This window comes from Callorhinus ursinus, unplaced genomic scaffold (assembly GCF_003265705.2).
Source record: "Callorhinus ursinus isolate GAN/ISIS: 27379988/994484 unplaced genomic scaffold, GSC_fseal_2.0 scaffold20, whole genome shotgun sequence".
Taxonomy (NCBI): domain Eukaryota; kingdom Metazoa; phylum Chordata; class Mammalia; order Carnivora; family Otariidae; genus Callorhinus; species Callorhinus ursinus.
Genome location: NW_027397082.1, coordinates 7,330,045 through 7,349,760, shown reverse-complemented (window position 1 = coordinate 7,349,760; position 19,716 = coordinate 7,330,045). Strand labels below are relative to the sequence as shown.

At 37.9% G+C, this 19,716-nt stretch overlaps 2 protein-coding genes across 3 annotated transcripts in view; one reads left to right on the top strand and one right to left on the bottom strand.

The window, feature by feature from the left end:
* Nucleotides 1-18,966, bottom strand: part of CCDC186 (coiled-coil domain containing 186) — a 48,917-nt gene extending 29,951 nt beyond the window's left edge. The window contains exons 1-4 of one of the 2 annotated variants that reach the window (XM_025880684.2): nucleotides 18,762-18,966; nucleotides 12,029-12,166; nucleotides 8,598-9,290; nucleotides 3,612-3,738 (exon numbers count right to left, since the gene is read on the bottom strand). In XM_025880684.2, coding sequence (XP_025736469.1) covers nucleotides 3,612-3,738; nucleotides 8,598-9,256 — 786 coding nt within the window. In that variant the 5' untranslated portion in view covers nucleotides 9,257-9,290; nucleotides 12,029-12,166; nucleotides 18,762-18,966. The remainder of the gene's footprint in view (nucleotides 1-3,611; nucleotides 3,739-8,597; nucleotides 9,291-12,028; nucleotides 12,167-18,761) is intronic. The other variant, XM_025880686.2, reaches the window with a different exon arrangement.
* The window catches only part of TDRD1 (tudor domain containing 1), a 53,821-nt gene continuing 49,990 nt past the window's right edge, over nucleotides 15,886-19,716 (top strand). The window contains exon 1 of the mRNA XM_025881087.2: nucleotides 15,886-15,914. Within this exon, the coding sequence (XP_025736872.1) occupies nucleotides 15,886-15,914 (29 nt within the window). The remainder of the gene's footprint in view (nucleotides 15,915-19,716) is intronic.

Sequence of the window (19,716 nt, the reverse complement as noted above, 5' to 3'; positions counted from 1 at the left end):
CAACATACCAAAACTTAGGGGATTTATCTAAAGCAGTGCTTAAAGGGAAATTTGTAACTATAAACACCTATATTAAAAAAGAAGAAAGCTGTCAAATCAATAACCCAAACTTTCATCTTAAGGCACTGTAAAAAGAAAAAGCAAACTAAACCTAAAGCTGGCAAGAAGAAGGAAATAATAAATATTAGAATGAAAATTAAATAGAAAATAGAAAACAGAAAATTCAACAAAATGGTTCTTTGAAAAGATTAACAAAATTGACAAACCTTTAGGTAAAAAAGAGGGTCGGGGGGGGGGGCTCAAATTACTAGAATGGAAATAAAAGAAGGACATACTGACCTTACAGAAATAAAAAAATTGGCCATTTTAACATGGGTGAAATAAAAGGACAATTCCTAGAGAGACACAAACCACCCAAACTAGCTCAAGAAGAGACAGAAAATCTGAGTAGACCTATAAGTAAAGAGATTTAATTAGTAAAAAAATAAACAACCAAAACCTACCAAGAAATATTCAAGCCCAGGAGACTACACAGATAAATTCTATCATATATTTAAAGAATATCAATTTTTTTTTTTAAGATTTTATTTATTTGACAGAGACACACAGTGAGAGAGGGAACACAAGCAGGGGGAGTGGGAGAGGGAGAAACAGGCTTCCCACGGAGCAGGGAGCCCAATGACGGGCTCGATCCCAGGACCCCGGGATCATGACCTGAGCCAAAGGCAGACACTTAACGACTGAGCCACCCAGGCACCCCTCAATTCTTTTTTTAAGACATTATTTAAGAAATCTCTATACCCAACATAGGGCTCAAACTCATGACCCCAAGATCAAGAGTCACATGCTACTGAGGCAGCCAGGTGCCCTGAATTAATACCAAATCAATTTTTCACAAACTCTTCCCCAAAAAAGAAGAAACACTTCCCGACTCATTCTATGGGGTCAGTATTACCCTGACACCAAAACCAAGAAATCACAAGAAAAAGAGCTATAAGACCAGTATCTCTTATGAATATAGACAAATTCTTTTTTTTTGTAGAATTTTATTTATTTATTCATGAGAGACAGAGACAGAGACAGAGAGAGGGGCAGTGGGAGAAGCAGGCTCCCAAGGAGCAGGGAGCCCGATGTGGGACTCGATCCCAGGACCCCGGAATCATGACCTGAGCCGAAGGCAGACGCTCAACAATGGAAATTATAGTACTAGCAAAACAATCCTGCAATATATAAAAAGAATTATACACCATGACCCAAAGCTATTTATCCTAGCAATGCAAGGCCAGCTTAACATCCAGAAATCATTTAATGTAATGCACCATATCAACAGAACAAAAACACACCATCACTTCGTTAAACACAGAAAAAGCATTTCAACTCTTTCATAAAAACACAGAGCAAAGTAGGAATAAAAAGGTACTTCTTCAACCTGATAAAGAGCATCTGTGAAAAACCCACAGGTAGGATAACTTAATGGTGATAGGCTGAATGCTTTCTCCCTAAGATCACGAACAAGAGAAGGATATCCATTCTTGCCACTTTTATTCAACACCATATTGGAGGGTCCAGACCAGGCAATTAGATAAGAAATGAAATAAAATGCACTTGGATTGGAAAGGAATAAGTAAAACTCTCTATTTGCAGATGACATGATCTTGTATACATAAAATCCTAAGGACTGACTACTAGGGGATATGGGGTTTCATTGTGGGGGTGGGGGTGGTGATAAAGTATTCTAAGATTGTGGTAAAGGTTGTACAACTAAAAACCATTAAACAGTACACTTTGAAATGGGTGAATTGCATGGTATTTAAATTATCTATAAAGCTGTTGAAAAAAACCCTAAATGTTAGCTTACAGAATATGCGTATTTTCCTTATGACAAAATTACCTAGAGTGACACTGTCCAATAGAATACAAGCCATATGTGTGATTTATATTTTCTAGTAGGCACATTTTAAGAAGCAAAATGTGAAATGAATATTAAACTTAATATATCCAAAATATTATCACTTTGATAATCAACTTGAAAAACTGACAGATTTTACTTTAGACCAAGTTTTCAAAATTAAGTATTTCATACCTACAGCGTTTCTTAATTTGGACTAGCCACCTTTCAAGTGCTCAAAGGCTTTATGTGGCTAGTGGCTGCCATATTGAAAGGTGGAGATCTAGAGATAAAACTAAGAAAAAAAAATCCTGCTATATTGGCTAGCAAAAGAAAGAATCCAATTTTCTCCTTAATAAAGGTCCAACCACTAACAAGCTTATGAAAAGAACAGCCCTGGTTCTCTCCCATTTATTCAGTCTGAAGTTTCTGGTCACCAGCAATAACCTGCCTACCAAAATGTGTCTTCCATCCATTATTAAGCCTTCCCTCACATTTTAAAATTCTAAGTTTGGTTTACTGTGGTATAGCTCTAAAGCATGTAAAAATCAGGATTAAGTAAAATTTACAAATACAATCACCCTCCAACCATGTAATGGTGCATTAAGTATACCAAGACATAAGTGAAACTTGGTTTAATTTTTTATTATCGATTGTTCATTGTGTTTTTTTTCATTATATAGTTTTTGGTGAAGGATGAGACAAAAGGAAGGATTTTAAGGCTAAAATGCTTCTAATCCTATACACGGAAGAAAAAAAGCAGCTCAGAAAGATAAAGAGCAGCTCAGCTTTGCCACTAGTCTGAATATTCACTTTGTTGATCCATATATCAGAGTTCATGTTTAAAAAATTTTAAGGGGCACCTGCGTGGCTCAGTTGGGTTTTTGGGTTTTTTTTAAGATTTTTATTTATTTATTTGACAGAGAGAGAGACAGCGAGAGCAGGAACACAAGCAGGGGGAGTGGGAGAGGGAGAAGCAGGTTTCCCGCTGAGCAGGGAGCCTGATGTGGGGCTCGATCCCAAGACCCTGGGATCATGACCTGAGCCGAAGGCAGACGCTTAACGACTGAGCTGGTGGCTCAGTTGGTTAAGCGTCTGCCTTCGGCTCAGGCGATCCTGGAGTTCCGGAATCGAGTCCCCCATCGGGCTCCCTGCTCAGCAGGGAGTCTGCTTCTCCCTCTGACCCTCCCCCCTCTCGTGCTCTCTCTCTCTCTCTCTCAAATAAATAAAATTTAAAAAAAAAAGAATTTTAAAAACTTTTAAAAGAAAAGAAAATGAGGAAAGACAAACTGGAGAAGCCAGCTAGCCAGATAAAATCTGAAGCAGGAGAGCCAGTCTTCCAGTGTAGTACACAATAAGACTGAGAATGCAATCATCTTAAATGATAAGCTTAGAAATATTCTAATGCTAGATATAAACTTTAAGGTATATGTTGCTTCTTTTAAGTGGTAGAAAGTCTGACTGCCAAATCAAATCTTTTTTCCTCAGATTTCTATTATATATAGAGTACACTCACACATATCCTAGAAAAATACAAATTTACATAAAAGAAAAAATCAGGCTATGATTCCCATTTCATAAAAAAGAATGCTTTACATACCAAGCAATCCTCTGCAATTAAAATACAATTTAGTTTACAGAACTTCAATTTATACACAAATTTTCAGGAATGTGTTTATTTTACAAATTGAAGTATAGTGTTTAAAGATTTTTGTCTTTTTACCTGTTTAATTGTACTCATATGCTGCTTCTCTGTTTCTGTTCTCTTTTTTAGTTCTTCTCTTAAATTGTCTTTTTCTGAACAAATGTCTAAGATGAGCTCCTGATGCTTCTTATTTTCTTTAATTAACCTAAATATAAAAAGAGCAGTATAAGTAAAACATAATTAAAAATGGAGATGTGAAATAGGATGTTTGCAGATTATAGATACTTATGATCAATACATCAACATTCCTAAGTAGTCCTTTTGTAATGATATATTATACTTTATAAAACATTCTCTGGCAGTCAGGCTATTAACTTCTTCCTAGGAATCTGTACATTTAAAATCAAGTGAAATATAATCAGATAAAGAAAATCACACTCTTTTAAGTTTACCACTTTGGGTAACTCAGCTATGCACGTCATCCCTTCAGTATCTGAACTCCTCCAGATCAGTCCTCCAATCACTTTTCTCAATCTGAGGCAAAGCCCTTCCAGGCATTTGCCTGAAGACGTTTTTGGTTGCCACAACAGGGGTGGGGCTTGCTATTGGATTCTTTTGGGTGGAGGTCAGGGATGTTGCTAAACCTTTTACAAGGCACAGTACAGTCCCACCACCACCAAAGAATGATATGCCCCCAAATGTCAACAATGCTAAGGGTGAAAAATCTTGCTTTAGATTTTAAAAATATTTCAATGATATTCTAAAAATAGTTACAGAAGAAATTTAAAAAATATATAAAACAAAAAAGTTCAAGGAGAAATTTCGAGTCCCCTAGAAAAATACAAATAAAGCCTTAAAAATTACCTGTGTAGTCTTCAGAACTATAAAATATGATACGTAACAAGGTTAACAGCTAATATTTTGGAATTACTAATAGCAATAGCTATTACTTAACACTCACTTCACAATTAATATTTACTAAGTTTAAGTGCATTATTTAATATTCAGGTTTATGAAATTAGTAAGTCTATGAAATGTTTTATGAATTAAAAAAAAAAAAAACTTGAAGCCCAGCACTTGTTCCAGGTCACACAGCTAGTAAGTGGTTGAACTGAGATTTAGACCTAGGTCTAGTTCCATAGCCTAGGCCTTTCTCCTCCTTTGAAGATCACAGACAAATGCTTACTGGGTACCTACTATGTACCTATACTTTTCTGTGGGTTGAAGTATGTCAGCAAACCATCCCTGCCCTCATGGTGTTTACATTCAAAGGGAGAAAATGAAAATAAACATAATATAATATCAGGCAGTAATCATGTCCTATTAAGAAAATAAAGGAGGGCAAGAAGACAGAGAGTGACGAGCGGTGATTTTATTTTTTTAGATTTATGTAGTTGAGAGAGCATGTGCGAGCATGGTCGGGGGGGGGGCACGTAGAGGGAAAGAATCTCCAGCTGACTCCCCATTGAGCCCAACAATGGGCTAGATCTTACCACCCTGAGATTACCAGTGGAGCCGAAGCCCAAGTCAGGTGCTCAAGCGACTGAGCCACCCAAGTGCCCCTTGAGCAGTGCATTTAGATAAGGTAGTCAGGGTGGGCCTCTCTGAGGAACACAGGACCAAAGCGAGGAAGCAAATCATGCAAATGTTTGAGAAGGAGAAAAATGCAGCTTGCAAGTTTATTCAAGCCTTTTTGGCAGTGGTTAAACTTAGATTATTTGATTCGGTGTACACTCAAATTGTTGCAGAAAACTACCTGCAGCGTAAGAATCCTAGCTGTAGTTCACAAGTAAGGAATTTAGAGAGGCAGCAAACCCTCAAATTGTCACATCCAATGCACAACTAACGGTTCTTAATTAAGAATTCCGGTTGGGACCTTGGACAACACACTGATGTTAGAAAATAGAACAATGGATGTATATACAACATCTGGAAATAGATGCATGCATGAAAATTTAAGCCAAAGGAACTGAAAGGCAGTTTTCTTTATAGAATATTAAATGAAGGCAAAAGAAAAAAAAATTAGTGTTCTAGAGGTAACCTGAGTCACAATTATGCTATTATGTGTATATAACAAAAGATTAACTTATTTAAAATAGTATCTAATATTTTTATAATGCCTTAATGTCTATAAAACAATTCCGTCAGGTATCGTCCCCTTCACAGAGATGACAAATTTTGATTTAGAGAGGTTGATATGAACAACAAATCAGAATTTGCAAGTGGAAGTGGGAATCTTCCAACTGCAGGCTTCTGACCAAAAACTGTGCTTACCCCAGTCTACCATGCTGCCACAGTTCTGACAGGATGTGGCAAAAAAGAATTTTCTATTCTATTCCTAACATTTTGATAATGTTAACAACTTCTAACTAGTTCATTCAGATAACCACATTGAAAAATCTTCTAAAGCCAGACTAACTAGGCTCAGATTTTAACTGGGGCATTTAGTAGCATGTGACCTTGAGCAAGTTTCTTAATCTCTCTGTGCTTTAGGTACCTCATCTGTAAAATGTGAGTAATAGTTCATACCATAGAGGACTGTTCTGATTCCATGAATATATATACACAAAGTGCCTGGCACATAATTAACAGCATATAAATTATTTGCTATTATTTAATGTACAACATCTTACAATTTACAAGAGAGGCATTAAAGTGATGAGTCCAGATCTAAGGTAAGTGGGAAGAGGCATCAAGGACAATCTCAAAAAGAAATAAAAGATCTGAAAGAACAGGTACAGATAGGAAAATGAGGAAGTTACCCTAAAAAAACAAAGTGGTAAAAGCACTAATGGGGGGTGCCTGGGTGGCTCAGTTGGTTAAGCGACTGCCTTCGGCTCAGGTCATGATCCTGGAGTCCCGGGATGGAGTCCCACATTGGGCTCCCTGCTCGGTGGGGGGGTCTGCTTCTCCCTCTGGCCCTTTTCCCTCTCGTGCTCTCTCTCTTTCTCTCTCTCAAATAAAATCTTAAAAAAAAAAAAAAGCACTAATGGTTTAAGTTCAAAACCACATAGTTATTCATAATAGCAGCATTCCAGCAAGGATATGAATAAAAGTAGCAGCCATTAATTTTGGAGCAGTATTAAGGGCTTTGAGTCTCAAGAGGTATTTGTACACTCATGTTCACAGTATTAGTCAAAATGTGGAAGCAACCCAAACGTCCACTGACAGATGAATGGAAAAGCAAAATGTTATATACATACAATAAAATGTTATTCACCCTTAAAAAGGCATTTCTGATAGATGCTACAACGTGGATAACCCTTGAGGACATCTGCTAAGTGAAATAAACCAGCTGCAAAAAAATACTATGATCGCACTTTATATAAAGTAACAATAGGAAACTTTAGAAAAAGAAGTAGAGGGGCGCCTGGGTGGCTCAGTCCTTAAGCGTCTGCCTTCGGCTCAGGTCATGATCCCGGGGTCCTGGGATCGAGCCCCGCATCGGGCTCCCTGCCCGGCGGGAAGCCTGCGTCTACCTCTCCTACTCCCCCTGCTTGTGTTCCCTCTCTCGCTGTGTCTCTCACTCTCTCTGTCAAATAAATAAATAAATAAATCTTAAAAAAAAAAAAAAAAAAGAACAGTAGTTGTCGGGCTGATGGCAGGGGAATATGGAGTTGTTTAATGGGTAGGGAGTTTCAGATTTGCAAGATGAAAAAGCTATGCAGATTGGTTGCACAAAAATGTGAATAAACCTAACACTACTGAACTGTACACTTAAAAATAGTTAAGATGGTAAATTTTATGTGTATTTTGTCACAATCTAAAACAAAAAATAGAAAAAAGGAAGAGTTCTGGATGCTTAAGAGATTAAAGTTCACTGGATAGACCAATGAAGGGTAAGCTGGTTTGGGGAAGACTGATTTACTGAGTAAGAAAATCTAGAAGAATAAACACTAGAAGCAAGGAGATCATTAAAAGCCAGTTACAGGGGCGCCTAGGTGGCTCAGTTCGTTAAGCATCTGCCTTTGGCTCACATCATGATCCCAGGGTCCTGGGATGGAGTCCCGCATCGGGCTCCCTGCTCAGCAAGGAGCCTGCTTCTCCCTCTCCCTCTGCCTGCCTCTCCCCCTGCTTGTGCTCTCTCTCTCACTGTGTCAAATAAAATCTTAAAAAAAAAAAAAAAAAAAAGCCAGTTACATATCTAGCAATTGTTGGATTATGGTATATTTTTTTCCGTCACCCTCCTCTAGTATAGAGACTTCCTCCTCTGCTTTCTCTACATACATACCTTCCATTCCAAATTTTTTTTAAAGTATCATTTAAAAAAAAGAATCAGTCTGTATTTTAGTGAAGGCTAGCATGTTTCATTTTCCTTTCTTAAACGTTATAAAAAACTACCTAGGGGCACCTGGGTGGCTCAGTTAAATGTCTGCCTTTGGCTCAGGTCATGATCCCGGGGTCCTGGGATCTGCTCCCTGCTCAGCGGGGAGCCTGTTTCTCCCTCTCCTCCCTGCTCAAGCTCTAATAATAAATAAAATCTTAAAAGAAAAAAAAAAGACTACCTAAACATTTGCAACACTTAGATGTAAAAATCTAGAATAAAAATACAGGATGATATAATACTATTAGAAAAGGATAAAATAAAATTAAACTATCATTAAAATAGAAACTAACTTCAAAAATCCAAGGGAAGTTTAAAAATATGTTAATTACTGATAACCAACTCTTCTCTAAATTTTAATTTTTAAAACCAATGAACTTACAATGGGAATTTTAAGAAAATCTTTTTAAATTGTAAGACTTCTCATTTTCTTTTGAATTTCTCATAGTTTTAACAATATTATGCTCTACATTCTTTCAAAACTGAAAAACTTGAGTTGTCTTTATAAATATTTCCAGATGTTTAATGAACTCACATTAGTATTTATTCTTTTAGGCATATATTAAATAACTAAACAAACTTGACATTTGCTCAATTACTCAGTAAATACATATTTGTTGATCAACTACAACAGGCATGTCTATTGTGGAATTAAGAATGGACAAGATGATAATTTCCTTTAAAGAATTCAATCTTTAATCCCGGGAGGGGAAGAAAACCCCAAAAAATTAAAAACTTACTTCTTTATGGTGTGCTCTTGCTGTAAATACTTCTCTTGCACACACTTTTCAAACATAACTAATGCATGTTCTCCCTTATTCATTCCATTTGGTACTCGGTGTTCTTCCACAAACTCTGTAGATAAGAGCTCAGATTCTATTTCTTCCAACAAATTCTCTGACGCTGAAACGTTCTTTATTTTTGAAATAAGTTTTTTGGTGCAGTCTGTATCGTAGGGACTTTCTGAATAAGTCTTTTGATTTGCTGCTTCTGTAAATGTAGATGACCTTAATTCCGCCAATATTTGTGTTACTGTCTGTTCCGTTTCATTTGTTTTTGAAATTTGCTTTGTAAAATCTCCACCAGGAAAATCACCTACTTGTTCAGAATTTTCTGGGCATATGTCTGTTTCAGCACAAGAATCCTCACCTCCACCATGATCCTGAATACAATTTTCCTGTGCTTCAATTTGATTATGTTCATTAGGCTGACATGACCTCTTATCAAAGTTTAATGACGACAGTTTAGACTCATTTTCTAAGCTGCTGCTTTCATCAACAGAAAATGAGTTGCAGAAGTCTTCCTTTAATTCAAATGTTTTCCCAATATTTTTATCAGAGGAAATGGAGGCTATGTGCTCTGTCTCTGACATGCTGATTGACACCACTTCACTCTGCATTTCTTCAAATCTGTTCCTGATCTTCGTTTTACATCTAAAAAAAGTCAAAACATCAAAATTTAAAAAAAATAGTTTTTTAAACCAAGACCTCATATGTATTTGCACAAACTCCATGATGTGGAATAACTGAGGCCACAAATTTTGCCACTAGTAACTCTTTTAAAAGACTTTCTTGGGGCGGGGGGGTAACAGAAATCAAATAGGACAGACAATCCAAGTGTGCCGCTATCAGTAGGGTCCTACAAAGTCTTACTCTTTCCTCCTTTAATTCATTCACACAACTTCACTTCAGCTGCAGTTTGGCATTCCTTAGTCACCCCCATAAGATGTTGGGTATGAAATATCTACAGTTTAAATTGTTAGAATTCAACTGTTTAGAATTCTTCAGTCCATGAGGGGCAAAAGACCATTTCAAGAATCTATAAGAAAATATGGGGAAATAAGATAGCAGTGGAAACACTAGAAGAGAAAGATTATAAAATACATATTAATGATGATAAAAATTTACTAAGAAGGAAAACTAAATAACAAAACACAACTATCTATAGCCCAGGCACCTAAAGCTGAGCTAAAAGAAGTCTGGGTGTTAAAGATCCCTGACACGAATTTGTTTTCCATCCAGGAAAAAGTCCAGGAAGTACCATGGTATCTCCAAACATTCTCATCAAGAATAAACAATGTTCAGTGCAACTCAAATGGAGCTCATATGCACTGCCCAGGTCATAAAGGAAACACTGATTAATTCAACAACTAAAATACATTTTTATGCTGTTTATTATGATGGTTGTTATTTTAGCTAATTTCTGAAAATTAGTCAACTTCAAAAATTATCCTAAGACAGATAAATATATTCCAGCAGTCTTGATCAAAAAAACTTATCTTCTTTCATCATATATCAACAAAGCACATATAGGGTTGATGAGTTATCAGTGTCATATAAGGTTGGATAAAAAAGGGGGCAGATGAGAGCTTTGAAAAACTAGAAAAGAAATAATTTCAGATGGAAGGTGTACTTATGGAAAATAAAACAAATATAAAATTTTTGAATAGAAAGATACATGTTTTCATCGGTCTGTGATAAAAGTCCTGGTTTGGGGGGGCGGCGGTGAAAAAGGGTAAGAGAAGACTGTCAGGTAGAATCCTCAGAATGATATGCAGAAGTGAATTTTATGACAATAAATCATGATAGACATGTATACTTTATTATACTATAGTTTCTAGCACAGAGTAGATTCTCGGGTATTGAATTAAAGTACAGAAGTGATAGGATAAAACTAGTATTTGAGGAACATTATTCTAGGAATGCAGAAAATGGGGAAGAATAATTCTAAGAAAGGAAGTATATAGACTTCCTCCTCTGCTTTCTCTCCCTTTGGGCCATCAACTAGTATAGACATTGACCTTAATACTACAAATTACTAATCTGTATATTTCCAAACAACCAAATAGAAATTATCATTATCTTGTTGGATATGTTATGTTATATACAAGACAAAGCCCCTACTGGTATTAAAGGCTTGATTTAGACAATACAAATTAATGCAATAAGTTAATAAAAGGCCTCATAAGCATGCTGTATCCCAAAATCAAGGACAAAGTAAAGTAATTCTCAGATAGGGGTATTAGACTATATAGTTCTCCCTCAAGTAAGTCACTTTAAGATATAACTTGTGAATGTGTCGCTGAATTTGAAATCTTATTAAGAAATCTAAAAATGGTTTTAAACATCATAACCAATGTTAATAGCAACGGGCCAAAATAGATAACAAAGAATCTATTTAAATGAGAATAAAGGGATTATGACTCTCTAGCATAAAGCAAGTAAGAAAAAACTATCACTAGGAATGTGTGCCATGCTTTGTCAAGAGAAAAGCACCAATTGTAAAGAATTATCCTTTTATCCAGCTTTCATATTTTCCATTCAGTCTTCAACTTTATTTTCCCTCCTAGAATTCAACCACTTTGATAATTTGAACCAACAACTCCTAACTGATATCCACATTAGTTACTTTCAGTCTTATGTTCTTGAGTTACAGATAACAAATTACCTGTTTGCCTTCGCTCTATGTCCACATGAAAATCTTCACCTGAATATAGACATTTTGAATGGATGTTCCACAATAACCTCAAACTCAAAATGGCATAAATCCCGAAGCAAATTATAGCTCCTATAACTGAGCACTCCCAGTGAATCCTTTTGTCTGTCAATGGTATTTTTTTTTTTTTATAGATTTTATTTACTTCAGAGAGCGAGCGAGCACAAGTGGGGCAGAGTGGTAGAGGGAGAGGGAGAAGCAGGCTCCCCACTGAGCAGAGAGCCCGACGTGGGGCTGATCCCAGGACCCTGGGATCATGACCTGAGCTGAAGGCAGAGGCTTAACCGACTGAGCCACCCAGGCGCTCCAATGGTATCATTTTTCTTAGTCATGACTCCTTCCTTCCTTTGCCCTCATATTCTTTTACCAATTTCATGTCTCCAATCATACCCTCCTTTCTACTGCCACTGTCCCCTACCTGTAACCCAATCCAGGTGTAATCACTTCATACATGGAACATTTAAAATGCTGGTTTCTCAATCTTACTCCATGAAATGGGCAAGTGACTTGAGAAAGCACCAGGTCAAGTGTCACCCCATCCAGAGAAGGGGTTGAAGTGTGTACTACAATGGCTCTGCCAAGAGGGAACAGGAGATCTCCCATGAAGTGGGCTGGCCCTCGATGGCACAAGGGACCAGGAAGCTACAACACTGCCCCTAAAAAATTCACACACTACCTCCACAGAGACCTCCACCAAATGCAACCAGACGAATCAGACTGAGGCCAGGGCTATCTCTTCCCTCTTTAGAGATTCCTGTAATAAGAATTCTGCTTCCACTGGCTGGTCTTCTTCCCCCAACTCCAAAAGGGCTGGCTAGAGAAAAAAAGAAGGGACATATTTTAGAGCCAAATTACCTCTTCTTTAATCCAAGCAGCTGTGAACTAACACTTTCAACCTTTCTTCAGGTAGAATAAGGAGTTTGTGATTAATGTTTTTTGTTTTTTTTTTTAAATGATTGAAACCTATCTTAATTTCTTGAATAAATTTTCTCTAGTAATCAAAAGTGGCAGAAAAATGACATCAAATTAGTACAATAGGGGACTATATTTCAGAGGGAAGTGGAAAGGATGGGGGCGTTTTACACAGTGTGATGGGAGACCCAATAAGGAAAAACTAAAACCATTTTATGTTTACACTTCAGAGTTGCAATTCCTCAGTAAACCAATCATACTACTTTTCCAGTCTTCTCTCTCAACACATTCCTAAAATCCTAGGACTTCACTATAATCTACTAGTCCCTGACCAGTCTACTCAAGATTCCTCCAATCTGCACATTAACATTTCCATGGCTTTGCTCCCACCTAGAACATCCTTCTCTTCAGTCTATCCAGAGCCTAATTATACTTAAAGGTCCAATTTTAACGCCTCATCTTCCTCCAAATTTTCTCATTGTAAGTACAAAAATACTCATGTAAATGAAAACATACTGCATTTATACTCATTAAGCACACAGTCACAGCCTCCCCTGTGACACTTCTGAACAGTCTTTTAAATGATCTCTCTACTGGCAAGGAGGAACATCACTCCGAACTGAATCAAACCTCTTAAATCTCCAGCAATAATGATAATAAATCAACAAATATATTCTCTACTACATTTGCATTCATTCTCACAAATGTTAAATGCTGTTCAGTTCTCAATGAAGGTGGGGTCCACTGGGTTTATACAATGATCTGAGACTTGTAATGTGCAGAATAAAAGTTTGTCTCATTCTGAATACTCGTCTAGGTTAAAAAAACAAAAACAAAACAATAAGCCCGTGTTTATGATTACCTCAGTTTAGACTTTTATATATTATCCTTCTGTAAATTAAACTAAGTTTAACTTCAAAAGACAAGTACTTTCTATACTGTTGATCAGTAATATGCCCCTGACCTTTGAAAAAGTCTTCACATAAATTTTCATCTGGTAACCACTTAGCTTGCAAACTGAGTTTTCTGATGCTCAAATGAATACTAGTTGGACACAAAAGGAAAAGGAGATGGGTTAAGGGAAATCTATGTGTATATATACAACAAAGCCATCACCAAAGATTAAGTAACTGTAAAAGATTGGTGGGGGGAGGGGCACCACAATGAGTTTGATTATATCCATAATTAACCAGGTAATAAGAGGGGGGAAAAAACAGTCAGCTGAGTCCTCTTGTGGGCCTCCAGTTGGCCATACAGATGTGGGCCAGTGTGGTTGTGTCCAAGTTTTTTCTTTGGGGGACAGGAGTAGTTGTCATCAAAATTACTGAGGATCCAATAGCCTAAGAGTAGTTTAAAGGGAGAGGATATAAAACTAGGCATTTGTTTACAAGACTGTTTTAAATAAGTGCTCATACAAATCAAATCCATGTTCACATATAAAGATATAGATTACAACATCTATTCCTTTTTTGAGGTTAAAAAAAAATAACAGGTTATTTGACTTTTTAGCAACTCTTACTCATTAGGGGAAAATACTATATTTAACACTTAACAGTCACAAAATTCCTCTCAGTTTAAGCACTTTTTTCCAGAGTTGTTTCTGACACAGTACTACAGGACCAATTCACACTTCAATATCAGAGAAGTGAGAACTGGTTTCGCTCTTACTGGAGCTCATCAGCTGTAGGCAACTGGTCAAGAAACATTTTTTATTTGCCTTAAAGCCAACCATTATCCTCTGTTTTATTTCTTAATGCAAGAACTCACATTTCTACCAAATTATTTCCATATTAAGAGCCTTACAAATAAAAACACTGTCTTTAACAGTTTTTAGTACAATTACTTTTTTCTTAGTAATTAGCAGTATAAACAAAAAAAACAGGCTTACTCAATAAACTGCAAATACAAATGAATCCAATCCACAGATATTTGGCAACAGTTTATCAAACAAGCAAGCCTCATAGAAAAGTACCAAGTTACAAATACATTTCCGAACTATTAATTCATACACCAAACATGTACTGCGCATATTATGTGCAGGCACTGGTCTATGCATTGGGAACATGGCAGTGAAGAAAACATGCATCCGTTAGGGAGTTTACATTCAGGTATAGTGGACCAATATATATAAAAGCTCTATGTTAAAAAAAAAAAAAAAAAAGCTCCATCTTAAATCTTTTACTCTGTGTGTTTACAGCATTTTAATATGAACATCTGTCAGTGTTCCCTCAGAAAATATGTAAGATACACATAAATGTTTTAAAGCCAACAAAAATCTGGCTCAGTTCAGCATAAATATTATTTACAACAAATTTTTAAGTTACAAACTATACCATATGAATCTCAAACACCACCTGTATATTTCTTAAAATCATGTCCACTAAGATAAGAAAGTTGAGTCTGTGAGAGCACTCCTGTTCTTCACTATAATGGTTTACTGTCCTTTGTAGGCCAAGTACATTAAAAGGTTTTTCACATATTCCCCAAATAAACTTTAAAAGCAGCATGAACAAAAGAATAATTTATCTGACCAGTTCTAACAAGGTTCTGATATGGCAATTAAAATCAGAAGCAATAAATTGCATCAAAAATGCATCCATAGTCCAACATAATCTGATCACGATCCCAAGTGATTTTTGATGGAGGTTACCTTTAAAATACAAACATATTCCTGGATAAAGTTTTTAAACAAACTAACTAATAGAAAGGAACCTGTGTAAGAAACATGAAAACTGGGACGCCTGGGTGGCTCAGTCATTAAGCATCTGCCTTCTGCTCAGGTCATGATCCCAGGGTCCTGGTATCGAGCCCCGCATTGGGATCCCTCTCCCACTCCCCCTGCTTGTGTTCCCTCTCTCGCTGTGTCTCTGTCAAATAAATAAATAAAATCTTAAAAAAAAAAAAAAAGAGGAAACATGAAAACTGTTTCACATGATGAAAATATCAGACATTGAAGTTAACAGGTGAATTTATGCAAATCAGATTAAAAACTAAAAAAAAAGACTAAACTAGCAATTTCAAAGAACTCTAAGTTCTATCAAAAGGGAGAAATATTTTGTATGGTACTCACATTCTAATTAAGTTTGTAGGTAAAATTTAACCTTAATGAGTTTCCTTTTTGTGAAACATACCACTAGATTTTAAAAGTTGCCATTATTCTACCAGTTAAAAGAGTATGAAGCCAAGGTCAATTATCCCTGTGGGGGTTTGTTTAGCTTTGCACCTAAGACTCAAGGCAGAGTAATTTTTACAGTTATGTGCACCACATTCCAAAAAAAGATGTTAGAAAGACAGACTCAAGGGGTGCCTGGGTGGTGCTGTCGGTTGAGTGGCTCGTGGTTTCAGCTCAGGTTGTAATCTCAGAGTCCTGAGATCAAGCCCTGCATAGGGCTCCATGCTCAGTGCTGGAGTGGGCTTGAGATTCTCTCCCCCTCTCGCTTTGGCCTTCACATTCCTGTGCTTGCTTGCTCCCTCGTGCTCTCTCTCCTAATAATTAAACAATCAATCGTAAAAAAAAAAAAAAAAAAAAAAAAGACTCAGGGCAACAGATGCAGCAGGAGTCCACCCCCCGCCCCCAATAGTACCAAATCCTGTGACAGGATAACAGGAGAAAAAGAAATTATGGTCCATCAGGATTCCAGGAAAAAGAGGTAAGTGGCCATACCATCTACCACATTATCAAGTTATCTGTCATATTATCAGTTTACTCTTAGACAATGCAATTTTATAACTCTATTAAGATTTAAAGCAAAAAGTTCTTAAAACAGAAATCTTACTCTGAAGCTATCTGTAGAGCACTCACTATATGAACTTTAACGAGTCTCAGGAAATACAAAAAGTATTGTCTAATATTTTCCCAAATTAAAAAAAAAAAAAAAAGACTGACCTATAGTTTCCTTTGCAAAAAGGAAGACTAATAAAAAAAATTAAAGGTAAGTTGTAAGTCTGCCTTCTATTAAGGGGTTCTGGTTAATGTTCAAATTTTGAAACCTTACCTTTGGCCTGCGTTCAGTTAATATGGTATGATATAGTTTACCAAAAACATTATTCATTAGTACTTACTACATAATCATCCCTACAGCAGACTATCAGTTCATGTGTCTTAATGGACAAATATACTCACAATCCGATAATTAATACTTTCTTTGGTGGGTTTAATTTTGACTTTGTGTCTATTGTCCCTTCATGTCAATATTTTTCCTTTTATTTACTTAGTCCAAATAGATTTTTAAAATTTCAGTAGCTAAAAAAGTTCAAGAAGTCTGAAAAAATGTAAGATTAGAGGGTTATTTGTAAATTTAAATGATCTATCCTCCTGTTGCCCTGAAACACTAAATATAACATTTACAATACCCTAAGCCCAGTGAATGTTCATGAGAAATTCAAGAATCAGCTTTATTTTTTTAAAGATTTTATTTATTTGAGAGAGAGAGAGAGAGAGCATGAGCACAAGCTGGGGGAGGGGTAGATAAAGAGGGAGAAGCAGAGTCCTGGCTGAGTAGCGAGCTCCAGGCTGCCTTACTCTCAGGACCCTGAGATCATGTCCCAGCATAAATCAGACAGCTGACTTAGCCACCAGGTGCCCCTCGGCTTTATTATTTAAAGCCAGAAATAAGGGATAAAAGAAAAACCTAAATTTTATTGAAAGAAAAAAAGCAGACCTTGAGGTAAAGGATTCTTTCACATGAAATTGTTACATGAATTTGGAAAACTAATACAGATTACTAATCATTCTTCAAAGAGAAAGATGATTTTTCTAAATTTCTAAAAGAGGCTGCTTCGACCTATTAATCTCTTAAGAATATTCTGAAAAAAAAAAAAAGTATTCTGTACTGTTTTACCCCACTTGCTGATGTCAGCATGTAGATGTAAATAGACATTTTTAAACTGAATATACTAAGAAATTGCCATCAGCTATGCTATCATTGAATAGTACTAAGGGACAACTCTTGCATTTACGGGTGAAGGAACTAAAAGGTCACAGAGTAGTTACTGTGCTATACCACTCCTTTCATGTTAGCAGTAAGACTCTGAAATATCAATGACACTCTCTGGAACCTTCACTGTTTAAAGAAACCTCTAGGTTTATATGCTGGTATTCTGAATTTGACAAGATTTCAAAAATAATAACATCAACATAAACACAATCCATGCATTTCCAGGGAAAAACACAAACACAAGTCAGGCATTTCCAGGTAGATTCTTGAGTATATGTTTGCCTACTACAATGCAAAAAGGAGTTTTAATTCTTTGTAAGATTTGTGAACTACTCAATACCTTTACTGAATTTTAAATAAAATGAAAAGAGGCCAATCATCACTTTTCTATTTTTGCAATGATGAATAAAAGTTGAAAAGTAGCTGTACAGAGAAAAGACTTAACTCAAAAGGAGATAGTTCAGTTTCACTGTCAATGTCTCTTGAACCTTAATCTTTCGCAAATATGAAGGTGTAGTTTGTAGTTAGGAAGGCTACACCCACAATCTGCCTACCTACACATTAAATCTTTTTTTTTTTTAGTGACTACCAGTACACCTTTTGAAATACTGTTCCACTGATTTACTGCACACTTTTCTTACAAAAACTTCCAGCCTATCATTTAGGAAGAAGTAAAAACGCTAGGCATCAAGGAACATCACAAACACACACACGAAGAAAACTGCCAAATGCCTGGCACTGCATACACCATTATTTTTACTATACTAATCCCCACAGGTAACAAAACTATCAAGTTAAAGACGCAGATTCTAATCCAGATGCTCCGACTCTAAATCCAGGCCTCTTTAAACAAAACCAGGATGTGAATATTAGCTACAGTTGTTAAATTGCTAACAGCTAAGCATTAATTACACCTGCGCTATCCCCAGGCTTGCTGCTGGGGGACACGTAAGAGGCTTTCCCATGTTACAAGTTTGACCAAATTTGAAATATCCTTACCAGCCAAGGTTTATCAAATGCCTGACGTCCTTGGAAGAAAGCAACAAAAAACCAGTAACAGTATCTCTCAAAACCAAAATCCCAAAGAACCATCTGTAAGTTACTTAAAATCACAGTAACGGAAGAGTTTGTAAGACGGCAAAAAGTCGCCACAACAGTAAACATAAAACACACACACACAGTCAACTTGAAAACGGAAAGAGAAATAGGCAACTGAGTGAAAAATAGCCGAGCAGGTGGGGCTTAGCTACCGTTCGCGCTGGGAGATCAGGCAATCGGCCCAAATTAAGCTGCTCTCCAAGCACCGCTCCGGAGGCGCGGCCCCCGATGCCCGCTGATTCCTTGGCCGCCTACTCTCCAGTCAGCCCGGGACCTAGGGAACAAGGCAGGGAGGGGAGGGATTCCTAACTCCGTCCCCCAGCGCACGCCGGCCTCCACTGCCCGCGAGAGACGCCAGGCGGAGAGCCGACCCGGGACCTGCAGAACCGCGGGGGAGGTGGGCAGTCCCTCCGCGCCGCCACCGCCACTGCGGTCGGCTCCCGGCTCCCGTCAAGCACTCACCCCACTTCTCCGAGCTTCAGGCCGCACCCCTAACGAGGCCGCTGAAGCTCCTGCTCAGGGCCTAATTTCTCCATAGCGGGTCCGGCAGACCAGGAGGTGGGGGGGGAAACAGCGACCACGGACAAGCCCGACACCGCGCTCCCTCCACCACGGCGTCCCCAAACCCCCGCGGAGCTGACACATCAACAAAGATGGCGGCGACGCTGAAGCCAGCCCCACTACAGCTGAGGGGGTGGGGCTCCCTGAAGGAGCCAATCAGCGAGGCGCGGGCGGTGTGACGCGACGCACCTCGGGGCCAGTGTAACCGGTCTGCAGTGGGCGGGGCCGGGGCCGCACCGCCTCTTGCCTCCACAGCGCCGCTGGGCACCCACGCCCCGACTGACTCGGCTAGCCAGCAATCCTGCTAGTCCTGTCCGGTCTCTCAAGCCACTCCCACCCTAAGCCTGTTCTTTCTTTCTGTAGGACGCTCTCATTGGGTATAAACCCACCTCACTCCCTGACTCTTCTCATATTAGTCAGGGGTATAAAGCAATAAAAGAATTCGAAATTGTGACTTCCCAACTCTGATGCGCAAACCTACCTGACGTAGGCGGAATTAGCAGGAGGAGCCTACCTGTCCGTCTGACAATTCATCCCTGGGAGAGATTCCGGGGGTTTCCATAACACCGCGTTCGTATCTTCAACCTGGCACACACTGCCATTGTTTAATAATAAACTGTTCTTTTAAAAAATAATAATAATAAACTGTTCGTGCGTTCGTCCCTGGCACCAGGCTGTGAGCGCCTTGAGCGCGGTAAGTGTCCTCTCTCCCGGTTCGCAGTGTGGGGATTGACATGCAGGAGCTACTCAAAAATTAGCAACAAAAAGTGTATTGGAGGAAAAAGTGTGTTGAATACAGTTGCCTAATCGGGTCCAGATAAGTAAGGGGAACAGTTTCAATCTGCGAATTGAAATC